Source organism: Staurois parvus, unplaced genomic scaffold (genome assembly GCF_062004578.1).
Source record: "Staurois parvus isolate SC_StPar_1 unplaced genomic scaffold, SC_StPar_1.0 ptg000163l, whole genome shotgun sequence".
In the NCBI taxonomy this organism is placed as follows: Eukaryota; Metazoa; Chordata; class Amphibia; order Anura; family Ranidae; genus Staurois; species Staurois parvus.
In genome coordinates, this window is record NW_028317959.1 from 1,641,909 (window position 1) to 1,668,754 (window position 26,846).

At 42.5% G+C, this 26,846-nt stretch overlaps 1 protein-coding gene across 2 annotated transcripts in view; it reads left to right on the top strand.

Moving 5' to 3' along the window:
• KCNN4 (potassium calcium-activated channel subfamily N member 4) overlaps positions 1–26,846 on the top strand; it is a 135,206-nt gene that overhangs the window by 107,505 nt on the left and 855 nt on the right. The window contains exons 3-7 of one of the 2 annotated variants that reach the window (XR_016312542.1): positions 6,192–6,610; positions 8,127–8,262; positions 10,282–10,392; positions 17,790–17,996; positions 25,642–25,711. Coding sequence is in view for 1 of the 2 variants with exons in the window: in XM_089676058.1 (XP_089532184.1) it covers positions 6,192–6,610; positions 8,127–8,262; positions 10,282–10,392; positions 17,790–17,908; positions 25,642–25,711 (855 nt within the window). In the remaining variant the exon portion in view is untranslated. The remainder of the gene's footprint in view (positions 1–6,191; positions 6,611–8,126; positions 8,263–10,281; positions 10,393–17,789; positions 17,997–25,641; positions 25,712–26,846) is intronic. The other variant, XM_089676058.1, reaches the window with a different exon arrangement.

A 26,846-nucleotide genomic window follows, 5' to 3' on the forward strand; every position in this document is an offset into this window, starting at 1 on the left:
GAAGTGCAGTGTGAAGTTTCCACAGTCTGTGTTGATTTGGGGAACCATGTCATCTGCTGGTGTTGGTCCACTGTGCTTCATTAAGTCCAGGGTCAACGCAGCCGTCTACCAGGAGATTTTGGAGCACTTCATGCTTCCTTCCACAGACGAGCTTTATGGGGATGCTGACTTCATTTTCCAGCAGGACTTGGCACCTGCCCACACTGCCAGAAGCACCAAACCTGGTTCAATGACCGTGGGATTACTGTGTTTGATTGGCCAGCAAACTAGCCTGACCTGAACCCCATAGAGAATCTATGGGGCATTGCCAAGAGAAAGATGAGAGACATGAGACTGAACAATGCAGAAGAGCTTAAGGCCGCTATTGAAGCATCCTGGTCTTCCATAACACCTCAACAGTGCCACAGGCTGATAGCTTCCATGCCATGCCGCATTGAGGCAGTAATTGCTGCAAAAGGGACCCAAACCAAGTACTGAGTACATATGTATGCTTATACTTTTCAGAGGTCCGATATTGTTCTATGTACAATCCTTGTTTTATTGATTGCATGTAATATTCTAATTTTCTGAGATTGTGGATTTGGGGTTTTCATGAGCTGTAAGCCATAATCATCACAATTATGACAAATCACGGCTTGAACTATCTTGCTTCGCATGTAATGAGTCTATCTCATATATTATTTCACCTTTTAAGTTGCATTACTGAAATAAATGAACTTTTACATGATATTCTAATTTTTCGAGTTTCACCTGTGTGTGTGTGTGTGTGTGTGTGTATATATATATATATATATATATATATATATATATATACACACACACTATATTGCCAAAGGTATTGGGATGCCTGCCTTTACACGCACATGAAGTTTAATGGCAACCCAGTCTTAGTCCGTAGGGTTCAATATTGAGTTGGCCCGTCCTTTGCTGCTATAACAGCTTCAACTCTTCTGGGAAGGCTGTCTACAAGGTTTAGGAGGGTGTCTATGGGAATGTTTTACCATTCTTCCAGAAGCGCATTTGTGAGGTCAGGCACTGATGTCAGACAAGAAGGCCTGGCTTGCAGTCTCCGCTCTAATTCATCCCAAAGGTGTTCTATCAGGTTGAGGTCAGGACTCTGTGCAGGCCAGTCAAGTCCCTCCATTTTCCAAAATGTCTTGGTATACTGACGCCTTAAGAGTTCCCTTCACTGGAACTAAGGGGCCAAGCCCAGCCGCTGAAAGACAACCTCACACCATAATCCCCCCTCCACCAAACTTTATACTTGGCACAATGCAGTCAGACAAGTACCGTTCTCCTGGCAACCACCAAACCCAGACACATCCATTGGATTGCCAGACAGAGAAGCGTGATTGGTCACTCCAGGGAACACGTCTCCACGTCTCTAGAGTCCAGTGGCGGCATGCTTTACAACACTTCATTGAATGCTTTGCATTGCACTTGGTGATGTAAGGCTTGGTTGCAGTTGCTCGGCAACATATATTTGCAGCAAAAACGTGCATTTATTATTTTTTGGCAAATCAGCCTGCAAAGCATTGCAACTGTGATCAGTGGATGGGGGGTGCAATACCAGTTCCCTGCAGACTCCTCCTCCAGGTCTAGGTGTGTACCAAGGTATGGGCTTTCAGTTAGAGAGCTGGAGGAAGCCTCAGTGAACTACAAATGTGGTCATGTGAGAACTTCAAATCTGTCTGCCGGCAAAGCTGAACAAATTTCAAAAGTTCTAGCTGCTGCAGGTGAGAAATCAACGCAGTGAGTCTCACACTGCTCCATACCCTGAAGTACCAAGTATGTCTCAGCACTGAGAAAACCAACCAGAGAGCAAACGGAGGTACATACTGCTGAGGATGGGGGAATATACAGTGCCTTGAAAAAGTATTCATACCCCTTGAAATATTCCACATTTTGTCATGTGACAACCAAAAATGCAAATGTATTTTATTGGGATTTTATGTGACAGACCAACACAAACTGGCACATAATTGTGTAGTGGAAGGAAAACGATAAATGGTTTTCAAACCTCTTTATAGATAAATATCTGAAAAATGTGGCATGCATTTGTATTCAGCCCCCTTTACTCTGATATCCTAACTAAAATCTAGTGGAGCCAATTGCCTTCACCTAATTAGTAAATATAAATCCACCTGTGTGTAATTTAATCTCAGTATAAATACAGCTGTTCCGTGAAGCCCTGAGAGGTCCTATAAAGTTTTGACTTCCGGGGGGCTGAATACAAATGAACGCCACACTTTTCACATATTTATTTGTAAAAAAAATTGAAAACCATTTATCATTTTCCTTCCACTTCACAATTATGTGCCACTTTGTGTTGGTCTATCACATAGAATCTCAATAAAATACATTTAAGTTTTTGGTTGTAACATAACAAAATGTGGAAAATTTCAAAGGGTGTGAATACTTTTTCAAGGCATTGGAGCTAACTTGCAACGTCCTCGTGAATGTGCAGATCACAGGAACACTTTAATATATCAACATACAGGCTATGCTCTGCTGTTCACAGCATGCTTTGCAAACTGAGCATCATGGATGCAGCCCAAATTTGTTATTATTGGGTAAGTGGAGATTTTTATGGAAATTATCAAAAGAGGATATAAAAATAATATAAAACATAAACTTGTAGCTTTTCCTCTTAGATTGGAGCATACTTTTAGGCTGGGTGGTATTCTGATACAAATACAGCTGACATTTATTTAACAAAACGCCCTGATCTGTCATATGAAGCCTTTCCACATTAGCGCCAGTTCTTCCCTGTGACTCAAACCCAACTGTCGCTTTTTTCTCATTCCAGGCTATTCTGAGGCACACAAAGGTATTTTGGCAGGAGGGTTATTTTTCATGGATGTGTCACTCAGTCTGAGTTCTGTATATGCCGTCTGTATCATATTATTGAAATTGGGCGCAAGGCAGCTGGTGGTATAAACATTGTGTTGTATTTAGTGGTTGCTGGGCTTTGGGTGGTACAGGCAGCCACACCTATGGGCTTGTAGTGTGTGCTTTTGATAGGGCAATGCCATATCTTCCTTCCTTTAACTAAAGCTGATTGAGCAGATTTGAGAGCCAGAGATCCTCAAGTATAAAAAATCCTGAAAGAAGGATAATCATTTTAGTTTTGGATGGAGTGAGGAAGGGTTAGAACTCCTGTCGGGTGCTGAGTCCAGAACGACGAAGTTAGCATGAAGAGTGCCAGCAAAATGAGTCAAAGGAAACTTCAATCATTGAACACAGGGGTAGGCAACCTTAAAGAGGTGGAGATCTACCTGAACAACATGGGAGAAGTCAAAGGTCACCAGGCACCTTGTTGGCCAGTGTCACCTCATTGCACCTGATTTAAACCTCTAATTGCCGTACTACTGTGTCACAATTGCGTGCTTTGCACGCCAATCATGGATTTAAATTGGGTGGTGAGGAGGCAACATATCGCCTCCTCACCACCTGTCAAACACACTTGGATTGCTCTGCAGAGGAGCAGTAGTGTCTTCTGCACTTGTGAATGAGTCCTCAGTGGCACTCCTAGGTCTTGTTCACATGTAAAGTTGGGGGGGTAAAACCCTATGGTTAAGTTACAGTTTTATCGCTCCCAGTCCCTACCCCCTTTAGCTACTGAGGCATCAGCCAAAGGAATACACATGTCACACCAGGAATTACACCTCCTGTTGCTTTTGGTGGGTGCTATCGCCTGTCATTTGAGACCCATTCAAGTAAATGGGGCCACTCTGAAAGTATCCCGCAACTGCATGCTTCTGCGGGGTCCAAGGGGTTAAAGCAGGTGGTGAGAAAGCAACATGCCGCTGCCTGTTTAACCTCTTGTTTGCTGTACTGCAAAAATCCCAGGGCACTTGCAGAGTGAGTCACTTGAATGGGTCATGGTAGGTAGGTGCTACACCCACCAACCATGACAGGGCGTAGGAGCCAGCACTATGAGGAGACATCAACTTATGCGGCTCTTGCTCCCTACTACAGCTCCAACTTTACAAGTAATCCCTCTACATTGCACTCTGATGCTCTGGGATGGCGGGTGAGCAAGCCCAGACCATGATCTACCAGTCACCTGGCAAGATCTACAGGTTGCTGACCCCTGATTTAACAAATCATTGAAATAATAAAAAGGCAACATGTTTCAGGGGTCTGAACAATTGCTCTCCCTCAGGGCTACTTTTCAATCAATCACCTGTAAATGGAAAGAATACGGCACAACTGCAAACCTATCATGACACAGCCGTCCACCTAAACTGACAGGCCGGGCAAGGAGAGCGTTAATCAGAGAAGCAGCCAAAAGGCCCATGGTAACTCTGGAGGAGCTGCAGAGATCCACAGCTCAGGTTGGAGAATCTGTCCACAGGATAAGTATTAGTCGTGCACTCCACAGATCTGGCCTTTATAGAAAAGGGGCAAGAAAGAAAGCCATAAGAAGTCCTGTTTGCAGTTTGCAAGAAGCCATGTGGGGACACAGCAAACGTGGAAGAAGGAGCTATGTGTGGCGGAAAACTAACACTACACATCACCCTGAGCACACCATCCCCACCGTGAAACGTGGTGGCACCATCATGTGGGGATGTTTTTCTTCAGCAGGAACAGGGAAGCTGGTCAGAGTTGATGGGAAGATGGATGGAGCCAAATACAGGGCAATCTTGGAAGAAAACCTGTTAAGAGTCTGCAAAAGACTTGAGACTGGGGTGGAGGTTCCCCTTCCAGCAGGACAACAACCCTAAACATACAGCCAGAGCTACAATGAAATGGTTTAGATCAAAGCATATTCATGTGTTAGAATGGCCCAGTCACAGTCCAGACCTAAATCCAATTGAGAATCTGTGGCAAGACTTGAAAATTGCTGTTCAGACGCTTTCCATCCAATTTGACAGAGCTTGAGCTATTTTGTAAAGAAGAATGGACAAAAATGTCCCTCTCTAGATATGCACAGCTAGTAGAGACATCCCCAAAAAGACTTGCAGCTGGAATTGCAGCGAAAGGGGGTCCTACAAAGTATAGACTCCGGGGGTGGGGCTGAATACAAATGCACAATGCACTTTTCACATATTTATTTGTAAAAAAAAATTAAAACCATTTATCATTTTCCTTCCATTTCACAGTTATGTGCCACTTTGTGTTGTTCTATCACATAACATCCCAATAAAATACATTTTTGTTTTTGGTTGTAACATGACAAAATGTGGAAAATTTTAAGGGGTATGAATAGTTTTTCAAGGCACTGTATATAATGTTGCCACTTGCCTGAAAAAAGCAATCAAAAGAAAAAAAAAACAGCCGTTGGAGAGGTAGCAGTATTGCCTCCTGAACGCCTGCTTAGCCACACTATGAAAAGTGATCCACACAAATTGTTTTTCTGAGAAAGTGTGAACTTAGCTTCAAGGAGGCAGAATCACGGGGATATGTTAATTGACCAGTTAGTGACCAGTACTCCGAGCATAAGGCTGGCAATACATTATACAATTTTCTTATTCAAGCTCCTTTAGATTTACCTTCAACTATGTAGTACAAGGGTCTGCCTGACTGCATTCAAATTGAAAGTGTTTAGGTATGACCTCATTTTATATGGTTTTGGTAAATCTAAAGGAAAATTGTACAAGAAAATTGCATAATGTATGGCCAGCTTTACTCACTCACTAACTCTGGGGATATTCTATGCCGTATAGCCATATTTGCTTATTAATTAAATTTTTTTGCATTTACAAATAATAAATGCAAAAAAATGTGCATTTATTATTTTTGTCCAAAATGTGAACTTATCGTTTAAGCAGAGAGCAGGGGCGGACTGACCATTCGAGCACTCGGGCACTGCCCGACGGCCCGGGTCAGTAGGGGGCCCCATGAAATGCCCCTGGTACCTTTTTTATAGGCTTTTTTGGGTGTGCTTTGAGTGTGGGCAAGGACACAGGGGCCCCATGATCCCCTATTGCTCGGGGGCCCCATGAGTTGTCAGTCCGCCCCTGGCAGAGAGGCATTGACAGTATTGAGCCAATGTGTGCTCTCTCTATTGGCTAACCTACAAATCTCTATATAGCAATAAGAAAATTATGGAAAAGCAAGCCTGCAAATACGTTAAAGTCATACCATAAATGACTTAGAAGTAAATATTACGATAATAACTTTTCACCACAAATTCACAGCATTGTAAGATAATAATGTCAATATTTTTTACATCTCCCTTTCAGCTCTTCATGAACGACAACTCTCTAGTGGACTGGCGGATTGCTGTGAACGCCAAGAAATCTGCCTGGATTTTGCTGGAAATCATTGTTTGTGCCATCCATCCATTCCCCTATGAACAGCATTGTCGAGGACAGGGAGGGTCAAACTCTGCCAAGGAACCTATGTTTTTCCTCAGTGACCTGGACATTTTTTTGTCCATCATGATGTTCTTAAGGGTCTACCTAATACCTAGGACTGTACTACTCCACAGCAAGGTGCTAGTAGACGCCTCTTATCGAAGTATAGGGTCCCTCAATAAAATCAAATTTCAGTATCCGTTCGTCATGAAGATCCTCATGAACACCTGTCCAGGCCGAGTCCTGCTCACATTGACCATCAGTCTATGGGTTGTGTCCTCTTGGATCTTGTCTGTATGTGAGAGGTGAGATGTGCTGAATTTGCTTTTATAAATCAAAACTGTTATGAAAAAAAAATTGGCCAATAAACTAAAAGTGCCTTCTAACAGAGAGCAATGTGAATCTAAACCAACCTTAATTCTTGTGGGAAGGCTTTTCAAAAGAATTTGGTGAGTGTATGTGGGAATTTGTGCCCATTCAACTAAAGGGCTATTGGAGGTTAGGTACTGAAGTTGAATGTGAAGACTGATTGGAATTCTAATTAATTTCAAAGGTGTACAGTGGGGTTGAGGTTGTGCCAGTTCACATATATGCAGATTGGATGTGGTTTGAACCACATCCATTCCACATGGCATGTGAATTACCATTACTTCTTATGGTGCCTGTTCACATACTGTATGTCCGGTGCACTGGCGGTGCAGATTGAAAAAGAGTAGTGCGGTCCGGATTAGGTGTGGATTACAGGCTCATTGACTTCTATGGGGGCCACTTCTGATTCGCACACTTACTGCAAGATTGAAAGCACATTATGTCTTTGATATGTCTTTAAGGGAGAAGTGTGGGAAAACAAAAACAGACATCTATACTCACCTAACTTCTGAAGCATGAGTGTGATGCTTCAGCTGTCGTATGTTAGTTCTAAGCCTGAGAACTGGGTGATCGCATGCCTGCTGATCGCTCAGGTCTCAGTCCTCTCTGAGCAGAAAGTGGTGACTGTCAGTTACCGCTCTCTTCTCGGCCCCTCCAGGGCTCACTGGAGCACCGGGCTGTGGAGGGGACAGGAGAGGCTCAGTAGATCCCAACATTATTGTAGAAATCCTTCTAGAGCCTGGAGTGGTGCTGTGACATTAAGAAGAAATGAGGGGGGTGTAATAAGCGCAAGCACTGTTAGAAGTCCTGGGTAATCCTGGTATGGGGTAATGGATGTAGCTATGGCTGTATAAGGAAGATGAGTGTGGGGGTCCATGTAGCACTGAGGGCAAGGCTTCCAAATAGGCTGTTCCCCTCCAGCCACCACGCTGCTCCAGCAGCACACTGACCTCTCCATACCCCACACAGACGACAGCTCTTGACCATGGATCCCCACCTTACTGTTGGTCACCAATTAACCACGGTTTTTATGCTTCTAATTATCTATGTGTTCCTACCTATATACCTAAATAAATAGACATATTGCACTTAGAGGCGCTTCTCTCCTTCTCTGGCTCTGTGACATTGGCCGACAGTGGACGTTAACCCACTGTCGGCTGATTCTAGGTAACAGGAGTGCAAATGTACAGTAAGTGCATTCCTGTGACCAAAAAGAGAAGCATTGGCCATACTTCTCATTTGCTGTAGCAGTTACAGTATTCTTCATTGGGACACCTAAACTCATTTATTTGGAGGGCCATTAGGCATATAGTGTGTGTATGAAGTCCAGGTGTCCAGAAACATTTGATGATATAGAGTAGATAATGTGTATTTTTACAAATATATAGTATATATTTAATAATAAAATACTATAACAATATTATGTATAATACCCTCTGTTTCTCTTGGCAGGGGAGATTCTCCTGGCAGCGGTAATATGACAGACAGCATGTGGCTCATCCCAATCACCTTCCTGACCATTGGCTATGGAGACATGGTACCACATAGTGTGTGCGGCAAGATGGTCTGCCTGTTCACTGGAGTCATGGTGAGACCAAGGAGTGGGTGGAAAGAGCACAGAAAGTAAAGCTGTAGGCACCAGGAGGACAAAGTTATTCTGTAACCTTTTTTACTAGATATTAGAAACATCTCATTCTATGACATTAGACATTGCGAGTTGTAATACTATTAGCATCTTCCGCAAGTCCTATTAAAGGAGAGTTGGAGCCTTATGGAAAAAGAGGATATGTCATGTCTGTGTTGGCCTCCACCATAGACAGCTATGTTTTTGATGTTAAAGCCCAACTTCAGGTTGGGCATAACATTGAAAAAAACATCTTGTAAAAATAAGAAAGCAGGTTCAGCTTCTATATTCAGCCAGTTCCAGCAAACTCACAGGTCCACAATATGGAACCACACACTGGTTTGAATGATGCCCAGAGTCATTCGGCCTACTTCCTGTAATCCCATGGCATCAAGGTTCTGCTTCCTCCTGGACTCGAAGCTCCAAAAATGCTCAAACTTAAAAAATTAATTGTTCTCTATGGTGCATGTTCACAAGATCAGGTGTGAACAGGCACCATAGAGAACAATGGATTTTTTACGTTTGAGCTTTTTTGTAGCTTCGAGCTCCAAGTTCCAAGCAACAAAACACTCAAGTGTGAATGCAGTTTCAGGAGATTGCTACTTAGAGAGGTGTCATGGCTTGGCACTGGTCTCTAAAGTATTTAGGATCCACCCTCTGCCATAGGAGGTAGAAGGGGGCAGTTCAGAGTAGATACATAGGGAAGAGATGGCAAACCCAGTGTTAAAGAGTAATGAGAGAGAAAGTGCATTGGAACATTGCTGGGTTGTCATAAGCCATGTAGTTAGGCCATATGTGAGAATCACAGGTCTATTGGGCGATGGTCAAAATTCGCCAGCAGGGTGTATGTGACCCTATAGACTTTGAGGAGACTGCTTCAGAGAGGTGTCATTTTCTGGCACTGCTCTATACAGTATTCAGAATCCCCTCCTAAGAGGATGAAGGGGGCAGTTCAGAGTGGGTAGAGAGGGGAAACCAAGTGAGAAAGTGTATGGAGACAGTAAATGCCTCAAAGCCTTATTGAGTTGTCATAAACCATACAGCTAGGCCATGTGACAATCACAGGTCTATTAGGCAATGGTTAAAATTTGCCGGCAGGGAATAGGCGACCCAAATAATTTTGAGTTTAGACATTAAAAAAAAAAGAGGCTTCTCTAGCATTCGCACAGCCATCACAAATGATCTCTGTAATTTGTGTAATAAATGTATTTCCTGTGATCATCAGCTCCATCTAGTGGTCATTGGATTGGAGTATTTGAGGAAAATATGGCATTATGGCCTCTAGATGGAGTTGTTGATTATTGAGAGTAAAAGCATTAGACAAATTTCAAGGATTATTCGTGAAGACTATGTGAATGCCTGAGACATTTTCACAGCAAATTTTTAAAAATCAGAATATGGCAGTGAAATACAGCTATGCCAAAGCATTCGCACAGTGATTTTTTTTTTTAATACATATACGTAGACCCCATAGAGTGTTGTGCACTGCCATACTGAGAAAGATTTACAACCAATGTACTAGATGAATATGGCACAAAACTACCATACAGAACATATGCAGAAATTACCCCTGGGATGTTACTATGGGCACTCTTATGCTTCAGCATAGTGCATGGTGTGTGGTATGTGTATACATGGATGGTCTGAATTTTATGTCTGTGGTTCCTGGAGTGAGTCACTGACCTGCCAAATATGTATCATGCCAGTTAGTCATACACGAGAGTTTACACTTTGATGTTAGGGAGTATTTTGGGCATTGGCTGAACTGTGAAATGAATCACTGGCATTTTGTTTTATTATATAAAAAAAAGTCTGAATATATAATATACAGCATATATATCAACTTGTCAGCAACCAGACAAAACTGAAATTCCACTTCTGAGTGCGTTTGCTTTGGAAACCAAAACCTTTCCTGCCGTATTCTACCAGCAGGTAAGCCCTTGCCCATGTGTTGACTCACTTTGCCTTTTATGTTTGTTCCAGGGAGTTGGGTGTACAGCTCTGATAGTCGCCGTAGCTGCTCAGAAACTGGAGTTCACCAAGGCTGAAAAGCACGTGCACAACTTTATGATGGACATACACTACATGAAGCAGGTGGGCACACAACACAAATTAGACATTTGCAACTGAATCATAATTAAATAATCAGAGACGTGCAGTGTTCTGCTGCTCTTTTACTGTCCAATTACAAGCTGGGGCAGGAAAGTGACCAGGCTCTATTGCATAACTGCAGCAGAGAAAAGTGAGGTCACCAGGCTGTCTGTGCTCTCTGTAAGGACTGTGTAATTCTCAGGACTGGCTGGACAGGAATATAAATTCTTTGTCTCTCTTTCATGTATTTACCTGTCTGGTCATATGCTTTCGTAGACTTTAGCTTTAAAGACCACCTTTGGTAAAATTTGCTGCAATACCTATCTCTCCCACCCACACCATTCCCACTTAAAGAAGAACTACAGGCAAAATTTTTTTTATCATTTTAGATAGAGCGAGGTAAGGTTATAACCAGGGGCGGACTGACCATTTGGAAACTCGGGCTCTGCCTAAGGGCCAGTAGGGGGCCCCATGAGATGCCCCTGGTACCTTTTTCATAGGCTTTTTTGAGTTTGGGCAAGGACACAGGGGCTCCATGATCCCCTATTGAGGGCCCAGGGTCAGTAGGGGGCCCCATGAGATGCCCCTGGTACCTTTTTCATAGGCTTTTTTGAGTTTGGTCAAGGACACAGGGGCCCCATGATCCCCTATTGCCCGGGGGCCCCATGAGTTGTCAGTCTTCCCCTGGTTATAACCCTTTTCATATTTGTTTTTCACCATCTGTGTCCCATTGGGGAGATTTACCTTCACTTCCTGTCCCATAGCCAAACAGGAAGTGGAAGAAATCCCTGAAAATTAAGGGAATTCCTTCCAGGTCACCAGAACCAGTGTCCCCATTTCCCCTCTATTACATTTCTGAGGACAACCCAAAATTTGTGTTTTTCTTTTACTTTCACTTTCAATGGTAATGGTAAACTGGACAAATAGAGAAGATGAATCTCCCTAGCGGGGGCACAGTCAGCAATATAGCCTGACAGGTGTTCTAACCCATCTGCACTCTACCCAAAACTAAAAAAAAAAGTTTTGTTCTTGGTTATACTTTAATCTTTTTTTTGTTCTTGTTTAATGTGTTTATTAATTGTTAAACATACAAGCAGCGAGGAACTCTGCACACAGTGTATGGCTTATCTTTAAGATGGGGTACTGCCTTAATGTTGACTTACTCCCGCATGCAAGGCGAGGAGGCGCCGCCCACACGCAGAAAGGGAACAGGAATCACTAATGTAGAAAATTGAGTTGGGATGGCCCGATGGGGACTTTGAACCATTAGAAGGTTAAGACCAGTAATGGGCAGGAGTATAGCAGAGACTATGTATTAGTATTGTACATGGAGATTGGGGGGGTAAGGGAGCAGAGGTTAAGGCAAGGTAGGTGTATCACGCAGACTCACTCTAGGGATACCAGCTAGCAAGTACTTGTCAATTGTGTCATTTAGTCTAGCGGCTGTCTTTTCATGAAGCATGACTGAATTGATCCTTGACTTGTTTTCAGTCAAGGAAAGAGTGAGTGATTTCCAGGCCTTGGCAATTGTTTGGCTGCTGTTAGAACATGAATTAGTCACTCGAATTGGGTCTTGGAGAGGCCGGGAGGTTTGAGCTTTAGGATTGTAATTCCTTTTTTAAAACCCTTTCTAAGCCCTTTTATGACTTATCTGACTCCGCCATCACATGACCCTCCATACCACCTTTTCGAAAAGTAAAAACCGGTAATCCATCTTGGTGACCAGTCTTGTTGCCACTTCTAGTCATCATGGCACAGCTGGAGTCTTAAAGTCCTTGTGATGAACCCGCTGATGTACCCCTAGGAGGATGTTCACTTCACCAGGAGGCCATCAAAGAAGGACCCTCTCACATCTGTCTAGAAAAGAAAATTGGGAACTGTTGTGTCACGTGCCTGTGGATTTAGATAGGTATTCGGGCCATGTAGATTAGCATTTTTTTTAAATCTATGACAGGGTATGGGGTATTGTTTAGTTGGTGGGGGGAGGGGGGCAGACTTTAAGCAAGCTCTTCAGAATAGTTTAAACATTGGTGATTAAAAGTAGAGAGAGATATTTGAGAATTGACTACTTTCACTTTATGGATCATATTGAAAGATCTGCAAACACCTCTAAGATGTGCCTAGATGTCATGACCTGACAGTTCCCAGGTATGGTAACATTGTATGAAAACAAAGCCGTTATGGAAAGTCCTATCTGAATGGGGGCCAACATGGCAGTGGCTTCCTGGTAACGGCCTTGGCATTCTAATAATATAGGCAGTGGAGACTGTTTATCCATTTCCAGATCTCCTGCAGATCCCCAAGGTGCGTTTCATATTCACACAATACTGGGAGGCCAAGAATCAGGGCTTGACCTCTGGTTTCTTATTATAGACAGGTCACAAGACCTCAGCTTCCTCATAGGAAGCAATTTAGCTTTCCATACAGGAAAAAAGGCCTTTATAAATCCTGGTAAGTCAGATCCACAAGGGAAAGTCTTTTTCAGAGGCCTTAGAATGATCCGCAGCAAATTCTTTAGGAAAACAAAGGCTTCCAGATATACTATGTAGAGAAGAATGAGCTCAAAGTGCTCATATTAGTGAATAGGCGCTCACCTATTATCATGAATTAAGAAGAAAGTGTAATTTTGCCTAATCAGGTGGAAGTAATTAGGCTGTTGCTGCTTCTTCACTGTCAAATTACATGCTGGTTTGCAGGGAGCTGTTCTAGCTGTTGAAAAGTTGGGTCACCAAGCTGGCTTGGGTCATTAGGCTGGCTGTGCTTTATGGCATGAGCTGGTTATAACCTGGAGCTCAGCAGTCTAAACCCAATCTCCAGATTTTAGTTACTTACTGTAGTGCAAAAATTTGAATGTTATGTAGCACTTACATAACACCATTGGTTGCTTACAAATTGAGATGGAACTCACAACAGGAATGATTTATATTTTCTTCATTAAAGCAGAACTAAACCCTCAATTAAATGAAACAAAGTGACATCTGTGAGTGGCCTTGACAGCACCAACATCTTCAACCAGCTTTCAGGTTTTGGGTCTTCAACCATCTTGGTTGGCTGGGCTGGGATGAATACCCACCTGCCCTCAAGCAAAGAGATGTCCATGAGTTCTCTTGCTAGCGCCAGCATCTTCTCCCATGATTCTTTCTGGTTTGGGGTCTTCAACCATCTTGGTTGGCTGGGCTAGGATGAATACTCACCTCCCTTCAAGGAAAGTAATGTCCATGAGCTCCCTTGCCAGAGCCAATATCTTCTCTCATGATTCTTTTAAGTTTGGGGGTCTTCAACCATCTTAGGCGGCTGGGCCAGGATGAATACGCACCGCCTCTCAAGTGCAGTGACTTCCATGAGTTTCCTTGCCAGGGCCAACATCTTCTCTCGTGATTCTTCCAGGTCTGGGGTCTTAAGCCAGCTTGTTTGACTGGGCCGGGATTACATAACTCCCACATGTGAGTTCATTAAAGTGGAACTTAAGTCTGTAATAAAAAACTGTGAGAAGACAGGCTTTTTATTGCAGAAGAGACATGCAATGATGCAGCTTGATGAGCTGCTGTGGATGGCAGGAGAGACATATGGGATCTAATAGACCCCTGATAACACCATAAAGAATAGCTGTCACCTGCCCAATGCTACTGTATAAGGCCTCATGCACACATGAGCTCAGAAACGCCCGTTTTTTGGGCATTTGATGTTTTTTTTTACTTTTCTGCCTCTAAACTCCCCTCCATAAAGACCATGCACAAATGGTTTGTTTTTCTGCCTCTAAACTCCTGGAAATGCCTATTTGTGCATGGGCTTTATGGAGGGGAGTTTAGAGGCAGAAAAACAAACCATCACTGGTGCATTTAGGAGAGGAGTGTTTTGGCTAAAAAAAATGCCTAAATGCATGTAAACACATGTAAACAAACCTAAGCGCTAGGCGCGTTTAGCGCTTGAGCATTTGTTTTAATTTCAATGGACAGAATAAATTACATTTTCTGATCAATGAATTAAATAAATGACCAAGCGCTTGACATACCTAAACACATTTGCAAAAACACGGCTTAGGTGCATTTTTGAAGCTGCTTTTCTCTTGCCAGGAGAAAAGCATTTGAAAAAGCCCCAGTATGCATGAGGCATAACATGTGTGATAATAATAAAGCAATGCATGTGTATGTAGACAGCGATTGCATGTGAGGTATCGCCGCAAACACTGGAGTGAGAGCAATAAATTCTAAGGCCATATGTCATGTTTAACTCTAAACTGATGAGCAATAAATTTCAAATATACAAGAAGGTGAGGCTGTGTATACAGCTGTAGTAAGGTGAGATATACAGTGCCTTCAAAAAGTATTTTGTCATGTGACAACGAAAAAACGTAAATGTATTTTATTGGGATTTTATGTGAACAACACAAAGCGGCACATAATTGTGAAGTGGAAGGAAAATGATAAATGGTTTTCAACATTTTTTATAAATAAATATCTGAAAAGTGTGGCGTGCATTTGTATTCAGTCCCCTTCACTTTGATAACCCTAACTAAAATCTAGTGGAACCAATTGCCTTCAGAAGTCATCTAAATAGTAAATAGAGTCCACCTGTGTGTAATTTAATCTCAGTATAAATACAGCTGTCCTGTGAAGCTCTCAGAGGTTTGTTAGAGGACATTAGTAAACAAACAGCATCATGGCCAAGGAACAGACCAGAAAAGTCAGGGATAATGTTGTGGAGAAGTTTAAACAGGGTTAGGTTATAAAAAAATATCCCAAGCTTTGAACATCTCATGGAGCACTGTTCAATCCATCATCCAATAATGGAAAGAGTATGGCACAACTGCAAACCTACCAATTCATTGCTGTCCACCTAAACTGACAGGCCGGGGTAGGAGAGCATTAATCAGAGAAGCAGCCAAGAGGCCCATGGTAACTCTGGAGGAGCTGCAGAGATCCACAGCTCAGGTGGGAGAATCTGTCCACAGGACAACTATTAGTCATACACTCCACAAATCTGGCCTTTATAGAAGAGTGGCAAGAAGAAAGCCATTGTTGAAAGAAAGCCATAGGAAGTCCTGATTGCAGTTTGTGAGAAGCCATGTAAGGGACACAGCAAACATGGAAGAAGGTGCTCTGGTCAGATGAGACCAAAATTTAACTTTTTGGCTTAAAAGCAAATCGCTATGTGTGGCGGAAAACTAACACTGCACATCACCCTGAACACACCATCCCCACTGTGAAACATGATGGTGGCAGCATTATGTTGTGGGGATGCTTTTCTTCAGCAAGGACAGGGAAGCTGGTTAAGTCGATAGGAAGATGGATGGGGCCAAATGCAGGGCAATCTTAGAAGGAAACCTGTTAAGAGTCTGCAAAAGACTTGAGACTGGGGAGGAGGTTCACCTTCCAGCAGGACAACAACCCTAAACATACAGCCAGAGCTACAATGGAATGGTTTAGATCAAAGCATGTGTAAGGATGGGCTAATCAACGTCCAGACCTAAATCCATGTTATTATTGCTAGCAACAAGTGTACTGTGTATATCATGATTTTTCAATCATTTTATTATATGTAGTTTGTCTTTATATTCTGTTCGAATAAAACTGTGATGATATTTTATATAATTATATGTGTACATTTTGAGGGGAAAAGGGGGAGGGGGGGCAGAGGACACTGCTATAGGTGGGAAAGGGGGAGCAGAGGACACTGCTGTTGGGGGGGGGGGGGGAATAATAGTATATCCCTGATATCATCCACTGCCCTGATACCGTCCACTGCCCTGACACCGTCCACTGCCCTGACACCGTCCACTGCCCTGACACCGTCCACTGCCCTGACACCGTCCACTGCCCCGATAACATCCACTGCCCTGACATCGTCCACTGCCCTGACATCGTCCACTGCCCTGACATCGTCCACTGCCCTGATACCGTTCACTACCCTGACACCGTCCACTGCCCTGACACCGTCCACTGCCCTGATACCGTCCACTGCCCTGATACCGTCCACTGCCCTGACACCGTCCACTGCCCTGACACCGTCCACTGCCCTGACACCATCCACTGCCCTGACACCATCCACTGCCCTGATACCGTCCACTGCCCTGATTTGTACAGTGGCATTTGTTTTATTATATTTTTCTATGTTTTCTTCACTATTCAGTTAGGCCTTGCTAGTTAATTTCTTAAAAAAAGGGCGCCGAACCCCAGTGATTTCCCCAGTGATTTTCTCTCAAAGGTTGCTTACCCTTGTGTTATATTTTACCAAAACATTGGATATTATATTGTGTTTGATAAAGAGTTGCATATAGTGCAACAACCATCTTTTTATTCTACAGGGCATCTGCTTTCAGAAAATATACAATCTTCACGTGGTTTTAAAGTAACTGCACTATCATGGGCAAAAAAAAACAAATAAAAAAATTTATATAGCAATTGCGACACAAGCAATATTGTAATTAAATGTATTAAATTACATCTCCTTTGCAATCTGCAGTGCTGTACTTTTCTGTAAAATGCATTACAATATGGCAACCTGGAGGTGTTCTGTACACAGATGGTGTACAGAGCTCCCTCCCCAGAAATGTCATTTTCTACTTGTGTGATTGATTCACTGATTTTCCCAGAAGTCTGCACTAAGATACAAGTCAGGGTTTGAGCATCCCTTGCAATGCAAACGTCATTTTTGGTGAGATACTCCCAAAGTTAAATCACATCTAAAGGGATGCAGACCCTACCACTTTCCTCATTAGAACCCTGCAAGTGCTGCAGCTGATTGATAATTTTAAAATCACTCCTATACAGATTCACTTTGCGCAAGGATACAGACAAACAAACAGCTATTTCTTCAGAATAACAAAAGATAGGAATCTGCAACTTGTACATGGGGGGAATGTTTTTTTTTCTCAACAAAAATAGAGATACAAGGTTGAAAAATGCAAATTGTAATGTATGCAAAAAAAAAAAGAAAAATATTGCTTTGGGTGGTAGCGGTACCCCTAGCAAGTCACTTTGCCTAAGGTTGCCCAATCATTCTGCTGCAGGCTGAAAGAAGCATTTCCTCAGTCTCCTCTCCCCTTAGTGATCGAACTGCAGTATTGTAGCAAGTGAGAGGTTGCAGCAAGGGCTGACCTGTGTTCGACATTTGTGAACACAGACAAGAGGTGCACAGGCACCAGGATTTACATGAGTGTGTCATCTCTGAGCCAGTATCTCAGTCCAGGATGGTGACTCTGGATGATGCCTGAACAAAAATGGCTCTGTCCTTCCGGAGAGAAGGTGGCATTGTCGGGGGGGTACTGTGATCTCTGTTAGAAGCACATTGCTGGAAGTGTAACCCATTACTGTGCATATATACTCTACATATATCTGATGCTCAGTCTATTTAAAAGTCATCTAAAACTGACTAAACTGTGAACACTTTATGTTTTGTAGATTAAATGCGCAGCGGCGAATGTGCTCAGAGAGGCCTGGCTGCTCCACAAACACACTAAGCAACGGGACAGCACCCAAATACGGCAACACCAGAGGGAGCTGCTGGCGGCCATTCACATGTAAGTCTGTCCTCCCGGGAATCGGTTTCTTTGTTCAGTAAGGGCTGGTTCATCCTGTATGGTGTAGACTGCAAAGAAACAACCCATGGTAAGCACAATGAGATCGGCTCCATAATCTTTACGGCACTCTTCTCATCTTTACATTTTCATCCAGTGCATTTTTAAAAGGACTACAGAAGGGGTGTCCAACCTGCGTCCCGAGGGCCACACGCCACCCTAGACGACTATGAATGCTGCCCAACACAAAATCTCCACCCACCCAGCCTATAGACAAAACAATGGCCATTCAGGAAATTCGCCATCCTCCTCAGGACGTGCCTTGTGTAGGCTGCACTGGTCGCTTTGTGATGCAATCTGTCAGCCGCTGAGTCAACTGGACACAGTCGATGACAGATCACAGTACTGGCTGTAGTCGGTACCATGTGTAGAACTATCCCCTTAGGGGTCGCTAGAGATTTGGGTCCCCCTATAATCCTGCACGGCCAGGCAACACGAATTTTCTACACAGACTTGCATCCAGGAGACAGTAACCAGTCCTTGAGCTGTTTTTTTTGGAATTTATTATGGAATTGACCCTGGATGGGGTAAGGGATGTATGGGATACCCAAAGGGAATGGCAACTAGGGTAGTTGGTTTGAATCCCAGCCACGGCACCTCCTACCTGGAGTTTCCATGTTCTCCCTGTGCCTGCGTGGGTTTCCTCCGGGGACTCCAGTTTCCTCCCACACTCCGGTTTCCTCCTACTCTCCAAAGCCATGCTGGTAGGTTAATTAGATCCTGTCTAAATTGGCCTTAGTATTTGTATGCATGAATGTAAGTTAGGGATCTTAGATTGTATGCCCCAAGAGGGTTAGGGACTGATGAATGTACAATATACAGTTGTGTTCAAAATAATAGCAGTGTGATGAAAAAAGTGATTAAAGTTCAAAATCCTTCTAACAGCTTTTATTTCCATACACACAAATGCATTGGGAACACTACACATTCTATTCCAAATCAAAACATGAAGAAAAATAGATCAAATTTGTGTTGCTCCTCTAAAAAAATTGAAGAAAAGTGAATATTAGACTGTTCAAAAAAATAGCTGTGTTTGTATTCTTCTTTACAAACTCAAACATTCACTATATAAACTGAAAAATGTTTGAAGATGTTGCTTTCCTTTGAATCACTTAATGAATATTTAGTTGTATAAGCACTGTTTCTGAGAACTGCTGTACATCTGTGTTGCATGGAGTCAACCAACTTCTGGCACCTGTGAACAGGTATTCCAGCCCAGGATGATTGGACTACATTCCACAGTTCCTCTCTACTTCTTGCTTTTGCCTCAGAAACTGCATTTTTGATGTCACCCCACAAGTTTTCTATTGGATTAAGATTCGGGGATTGGGCTGGCCACTCCATAACGTCAATCTTGCTGGTCTGGAACCAAGATGTTGCATGTTTACTGGTGTGTTTAGGGTCGTTGTCTTGTTGGAACACCCATTTCAAGGGCATTTCCTCTTCAGCATAAGGCAGCATGACCTCTTCAAGTATTCTGATGTATTCAAACTGATCCATGATCCCTGGTATGCTATAAATAGGCCCAACATCGTAGTATGAGAAACATCCCCATATCATGATGCTTGCACCGCCATGCTTCACTGTCTTCACAGTGTACTGTGGCTTGAATTCAGTGTTTGGGGATCGTCTGACAAACTGTCTCCGGCCACTAGACCCAAAAAGAACAATCTTACTTTCATCAGTCCACAAAATGTTGCACCATTTCTCTTTAGGCCAGTCAATGTGCTCTTTGGCAAATTGTAACCTCTTCAGCACATGTCTTTTATTCAACAGTGGGACTTTGCGGGGGCTTCTTGCAGATAGCTTGGCTTCACATAGGCGTCTTCTAATTGTAACAGTACTCACAGGGAACTTTAGACCTTCTTTGATCTTCCTGGAGCTGATTGTTGTCCTTGCCATTTTGGCTATTCTTCTATCCATTCGAATGGTAGTTTTTCACTTTCTTCCACGTCTTTCAGGTTTTGGTTGCCATTTTAAAGCATTTGCGATCATTTTAGCTGAGCAGCCTATCATTTTCTGCACTTCTTTATATGTTTTCCCCTCTCCAATCAACTTTTTAATCAAGGTACGCTGTTCTTCTGAACAATGTCTGGAACGACTCATTTTCCACAGAATTTCAGAGAGAAATGCACTGCAACCAGCATGTACAACATTTGCTGCCTTCCTTCCTTAAATAAGGGCAATAATTGCCACCTGTTTTTCAAAGAATAAATGGCCTCACTAATAGAACTCCACACTGCTATTATTTTGAACATGCCCCTTTCAATTAGTGATTCAATTACACAGAATCAGCAGCATGCATGTCTTGACTGTTGGGTCTGTTGGATTTCTATTACTCAACTACACCTGCTTGTAAATTATTTGCCATGTAGAAATATCATTTCTACCAAAAACAGTGATTGATCAGGTTAGTGATGTCTGACTGCTATTATTTTGAACACAACTGTATATGTAAAGCGTTGCATAAATTGACGGCGGTATAGAAGTACCTGAAATAAATGAATAAATAATAAAATGAGGACAAACTCCCTGGAACTATGTACAAGCCTTCACATCAAAAATATCTCTTCTGGAGAGCTAGCCATCATCTCCTGTTGTACCACTCCAGACCCTAGATGAATCCTCTCCTCATCTGGCTGTACTGGGTGAATCCTTGGGCAGGGGATCAAGTGCCAGTCACCCCAGTGTGGACAGTCACGGGTAGTAGCAAATCCAGCTTCCTACCAGAATGCTTCTTCCCCGTACTGGTCAATGGGGTAAGGTCTACTCACTCAGTTCTTCTCCTAGCTGCTGCTGGATCAGCGGCTGCTCTCCGGCCTTCTGCTGGGCCACTTCTTTCCTGCTGCATAGGTGGTCCTCGCTCTGGGGGACAGTAAAGCTTTCCTCCTTCCAAGATCCTCCGCCTGTATGTGAGCCCCTCACCATCTGTGTCCCTTCCTGGGTTCCTGCTCTCCAGCCTCACTTCTCCATCTTTCTTTCACCTGAACTCTCCTGCTACTGAGCAAGCTTTGTCATATTTGAAGGCTGCCCTAGTTTCATGCCAAGCCTCCTGCTTTGGAATTAGCCAAATGTGCAAACCAGCCCCTTCTCACCCCCGCCCGTTGCTTCTAGAATCTTTTCCTGGATTCTAGAGCAGGGGGATGTATCAGGGAACTGACCGTCAAAGCCTCTCAGCTCTGTACCGTATTTGGTATTTGACCTCCTTCTGACTATCACCACAGCTATCCAGGAGGGTGCTACACATGTGATCACTGTGACCATGTTTCTGCCACACCAAAGCTTGAGTGAGGCCTTAACCACTTCCCGTTTGGCCGTTGTATATAAATGGCCGGACGGTGGCAGTGCAGGGACTCCCTGCCCCCTGCTTGTGCGCGCTTCCTGGGAGCGCGCAGCACCGCAATCCGGTGCCCGCTGTGTCCTCCGGACACAGTGGAACATCGATCGTTGTACGGGACCTCTGTGCGAGGTCCCGATCATGTGATCACTGATTTGCCAATCAGTGATTACATGAAGAGTAGTAAGCAAGATGTCACTTCTGACATCATTGCTCACTACGTGTGAAATCTGTGAATAATCAGAGGTCACATGGTACAAGGCTATTCACAACAGCCTTGTACCATGTGATAAGCTGTGACCAATCACAACTCACACAGTATTTCTCAATGGCTGCAAGAATGCAGCCAGAGAGAAAGAAATTATTGCTTTTACAGCCTTTATGGGTGTAAAAGCAATCAGTGTGAAAATAAAAAAAAAAACCTTCATAACCCCCCACAAGTAGTACAGTGTCACTATGGTGACACTGTACTGCTAGGGTGACAGAATGTTAAAAAAAACCCATAAATAATAATATAAAAATGTAAAAAAAATATAATTGTTGGTTATAAACTAATTTTGGTTATTTTTTTTTTTTACTAAAAAGATAACTGAATAAATTTTGACCAAGATTTATGAAGAAAGATTATTTATTTGCAAAATTTTATAAGAAAAACACTTTTTTTCAAAATTTTTGGACTTTCATTTATATAGCAAAAAATAAAAATCCCGGAGGTGAATAAATACCACCAAAATAAAGTTTTATCTGTCTCAAAAAAATGCTAAACAATTTATATGGGTACGGTGTTGCATGACCGCTCAATTGTCATTCAAAGTGTGATAGCGCTGAAAGCTTAAAAATGGCCTGGACAGGAAGGGGGGTTAAGTGTCTGGACTTGCAGTGGTTAAATACTGTATATTTATATTTTTCTTTTTTTGTTTTAGATTTTTATTTTACAAAATAAACATTTATTATAGGATATAAACACGCCTCTGTGCTTTCAAAGCATGGGCATATTAGAAAGCCCAGCACTGCCTATACTTTCTCTGAAACTGTATTACCCGCTGTATCTAATTAAGATAGCACTGGGGGAGATTTACTAAACTGGAGAGTGCAAAATCTGGTGCAGGTGTGCACGGTAGCCAATCAGCTTCTAACTTCAGCTTGTTCAATTTAGCTTTGGCAATAAAACCTGGAAGCTGATTGGTTTCTATGCAGAGCTGCACCAGATTTTGCTTTCTCTAGTTTTAGTAAATAACCCCCAGTGTCTCTGTTAGCGCACTCAGGGTAGAGTTGCCCTCCTCTTACTTTCTCTGGCATCTGTTTAACTGAGAAAGCCACTATCCAAAACTTCAGCTGGTATGTAAGTTTGCTTAGTGCTCCCTCTCCTGGTTGCAAGTAGTAAAAAAAAGTATTTATTTTAGGTACTGATAGAGCACCATCAATTTATGCAGCATTTTACATACATATGTATTATACATTCACTTGAGTCCTTGCCCTCAAGGAGCTTTCAATCTAAGGTCCCTAACTCACATTCATACATACATATACTAGGGCCAATTTAGACAGGAGCCAATTAACCTACCAGTATGTCTTTGGAGTGTGGGAGGAAGCTGGAGTACCTGGAGGAAACCCATGTAGGCACAGGGAGTACAGGTAGTGTTTTGGCTGGGATTTGAACCGACAGCTCTAGTGCTGCCAGGCAGAAGTGCTAACCACTTAGCCACTGTGCAGCCAAATTATATTATTATACAGGATTTATATAGCACCAACAGTTTGTGCAGAGTTTAAAAAAAAAGGGGGAGACAGTAGAGGGACAATACATTGAAATACAAGAGGGTTAAGATGGCCTTGCTCATAAGAGCTTACCATCTAATAGGGTACATAAAGTAATTATATATATATATATATATATAATATTATTATTATTATTATACAGTATTTATATAGTGCCAAAAAGTTCGCTCAGCGCTGTACATTATGGTGGGGGACAGTACATGAGACAATACGGTAACAATACAATACACAAGGGGTTCGAGGGCCCTGCTCCTTGGAGCTTACAATCTAGGAGGGAGGGGATATTGATACAGGAGGAAATGGCTGTGGGGGATGGTGTGGTAGGAGGAGTGGAGTAGATCAGCTGTTAGGAGAGGGCGGTTTAGGAGGACTGAGTAGTGGCCATTAGCAGGTCGTTGGTGAGTTTTAGTAGGGCGGTTTCGGTGAAGTGTAGGGGACGGAAGCCAGACTGTAGGGGATCAAGGAGGTTGTTGTCGTTGAGGTGGGAGCTTAGGCGATTATAGACTAAGCGCTCAAGGAGTTTGGATGTAAATGGCAGCAGGGAGATGGGTCTAAGGTTGTTCAGGTTGGTGGGGTCCAGGGAGGGTTTTTTGAGTATGAGGGTGATATTTGCGTGCTTTAATGCGTGGGGAATACGCCAGTAGAGGGAGAGATTGAAGATGTGGGTGGGGGAGCGTAGGATGGAGGAGGAGGGTGACCGTAGGAGTTGTGTGGGGATAGGGTCAAGGGGGCAGGTGGTGAGGCGGGCTTCGGAGAAGACCTTAGTGACCTCTTCAGTGGTAGCAAGGTCGAAGGAGTGGAGTGTTGGGGGGGTTTTAGTGTGCGGGATGTTAGGTGGGGTGGGGGTCTTTGCAAAGTTAGAGGAGGGGAGTGTTGAGGTGGTTATCATGGGAGGGAGGCTAGGTGGGGTGGAGGTCTGAGCATTGGCGATGTCCCTACAGATTGCATCAATCTTGTTATGGAAGTGGTTAGCAATCTCATGGGCGGTGAGTGAGGTAGTGGGTGGAGGTGGGGGGCGGGAGAGTAGGGAGTTAAAAGTGGAGATGAGCTGGCGAGGACTGGAGGAGACATGTATAAAAAAGTGTTTTTTTGTGTTACTTTTGAATAAAATAAAGAGGGAATAGAACACCTGTCATTTTTATTGCTGTCTGGGCCACCCCCAGGATTCACACTTTCTATTTGTCCTGTTTACCATTATTATTGAACGTGAAAGCAAAAGAAAATCCTTAATTTTTGGTTGACCCCAGAAATGTAAATGAGAAATGAGAAATCTTCCAATTGGGAAACTTGTTCTGGTAACCTGGTGGTCCCCAAAGAATTCCCTTAATTTGCAGGGATCTCCTCTCACTTCCTGTGTGGCTATGGGACAGGAACTGAAGGAAAATCTCCAAAATGGGACACAGATGTTGAAAAAAAATCTGACAGTGGTTATAACCCTCCTTTGCTCTATCCAAAATGAAACAAAAATGTGCCTATAGTTCTACTGTAAGATAATGAATATATACAGTAGAATGCAGTGAGATGGTATATGCAGGAGGATAATATGGACATTTTGACCAGTCATGGACCTTCCTTGACAAAGGCAGGCTATATCTCAACAAAACATTGATGCAGTAAAATACCCACATTACCCTCCTTCTTTCTTCTTTGAAGTGTTTGAGTGTCTACTAGATTTGTACATATACTGTATGTAATAGATAGATAATACTTAAATATACATTAAAAATATATTTATTTCAATATATATAGTACATATTTAATAGCTGTTGTTATAGCTGTCAAACCCAGCTATCACAGCAGCTCTGCTGCCAATTATTAAGGCTGCATTCGCATCTTCATGTGTTTTGTTGCTATACACACATAGAGCAGTCCATTAATTTGAATAGGCTTCTCTAAGCATGACAAATACACCAAAGAACCTCCTGCTCCTACGTTTATTTACTGCACATTTTGGAGCATTTGTCGTAGGTTTTGATGCAAGTGAAAATGCACATCTACTGGCTGCGTTTGGAGTGCCATTAACAATGAATGGCACCACAAACAAAATGCTTGCTTTTCCCACATTCACAGAATTCTTAGATGTGAATGGAGCCCAGTAGGTCAATGTTAGCATTGCTTAATAATTAAATTCAAACTGATGGTTCCATTCAGCAAAAATGGTTTCAGTTTGCTGAAGCCACTGTAGCCTGTAGTTGGTTAAGACTGTAATTATCTGACACAATATCAGTATTAAAATAAACTAATGCACAAAAAAAGTTCTTTTAAAAATGTGTATTTTTTACTTTTGAGTTCATTTGTTAACATATTAAAAGAGAGTGAAGATTTTATTAAAACAGCTTACCAAATAAAATCATTATATTCCCTTAAAAAATTTAAAAGTGATTTAGGGATTAGAAATTTGATCTGAGCATCTAAGCATCAATAACGTATGGTCATAAAAAGGGTTTAATCTTTATATTTCAGATACTAGATTTCATCTATTCTTCATTCCTGTTGTAGTCACAACCTTTCTGCTACCTTGTAGGCATAATAGATTGTAAATGAGTATTGCCTTTTATTACAGATTTCGGCGTAGGAGGATAAAACAGAAAAATCTGAAAGACCAAGTGAATGCCATGGTCGATATCTCCAAGGTAAGATTACGAAGTTGGAACTGGTATGAACTTTTATTGTTTTATAACTAATCTGACATATCTACATTATTGCACTGATACATTAATAGTGCCATAAAAAGAGTTAATAAATACAAAAAATTAAAGGTAATTAAAAATTGACTGATGGAATCTGAACGCTTGAATGTGATTTGTTGTAATGGAGTAACACAGACATGTGAGGAGTAGGTTGAGGGGCAGAAGTGCATTGGCACCGTATGTTGGGCTCTTTGCCATGAGTGGAAATACTTCACCATTCAAATATCAGTAAGAGGAGGACCCACGATTCATGGGTATTATAATCTATATAGCAACCTGCTCCAAATTCAAACTCACAATTATAGCAAAAGGAATACTTCTAGCATCAACTTCCTTTGCAACTATTGGAAGTCATGTAACTGAATTTAAAGTACCGGAAGGGAAGCAATGCGGGAGCTGTGTCAAAATTAACTTTGTTTTTTATGAGCACCAACCTTGTCCACCAATCAGTGAGGCACCATGGGATACTTTGACTGATACACTTACTTTATCCCATAGAAATGTGTCCTACCATGGAAAGGCTAGGTGGTTGCATTGCAGTGCTGGGCTTTCTGCCCATGCTTTGTCCCCAGGATAAAGGTTCCCTGTCCTCACCTGAACACAGGCAATTCATATATCAGACAAAGTGGAGGGCTCTAAATACATACAAAAAGTGAATATATAAATAAATGGTTTATATTTTAAAATTCCCAATAAAGAGTCCAAAGAAGTAAACACCTCTAATGTGCCCAGAAAGATAGACATTAGTGTTATCTGTCTACACCATCCACCACTAGTGGGCACACAGAGCCTCTTACCAAAACATATTGACCCACTACATATTGAGTGGTCAAATAGCCTTTGAGTGCACATCCAAGGTTCCACAGCCTCCACCGGATCTGATCCGTCCAAACAGGTTCAGCTGGGCCACTGTCTTATGTGTCTGGAACTCATTCCTCACCAGTGATTCTATGGCATCTGACTGCCATATACTAAAAGCCCCAAATTTACTAAAACCACATATAAACTCACATTGTAGTAGAATAGATATGCATATCATAAACTCCAGGACAAAACACCAATAAGATGGCCAAGGTTC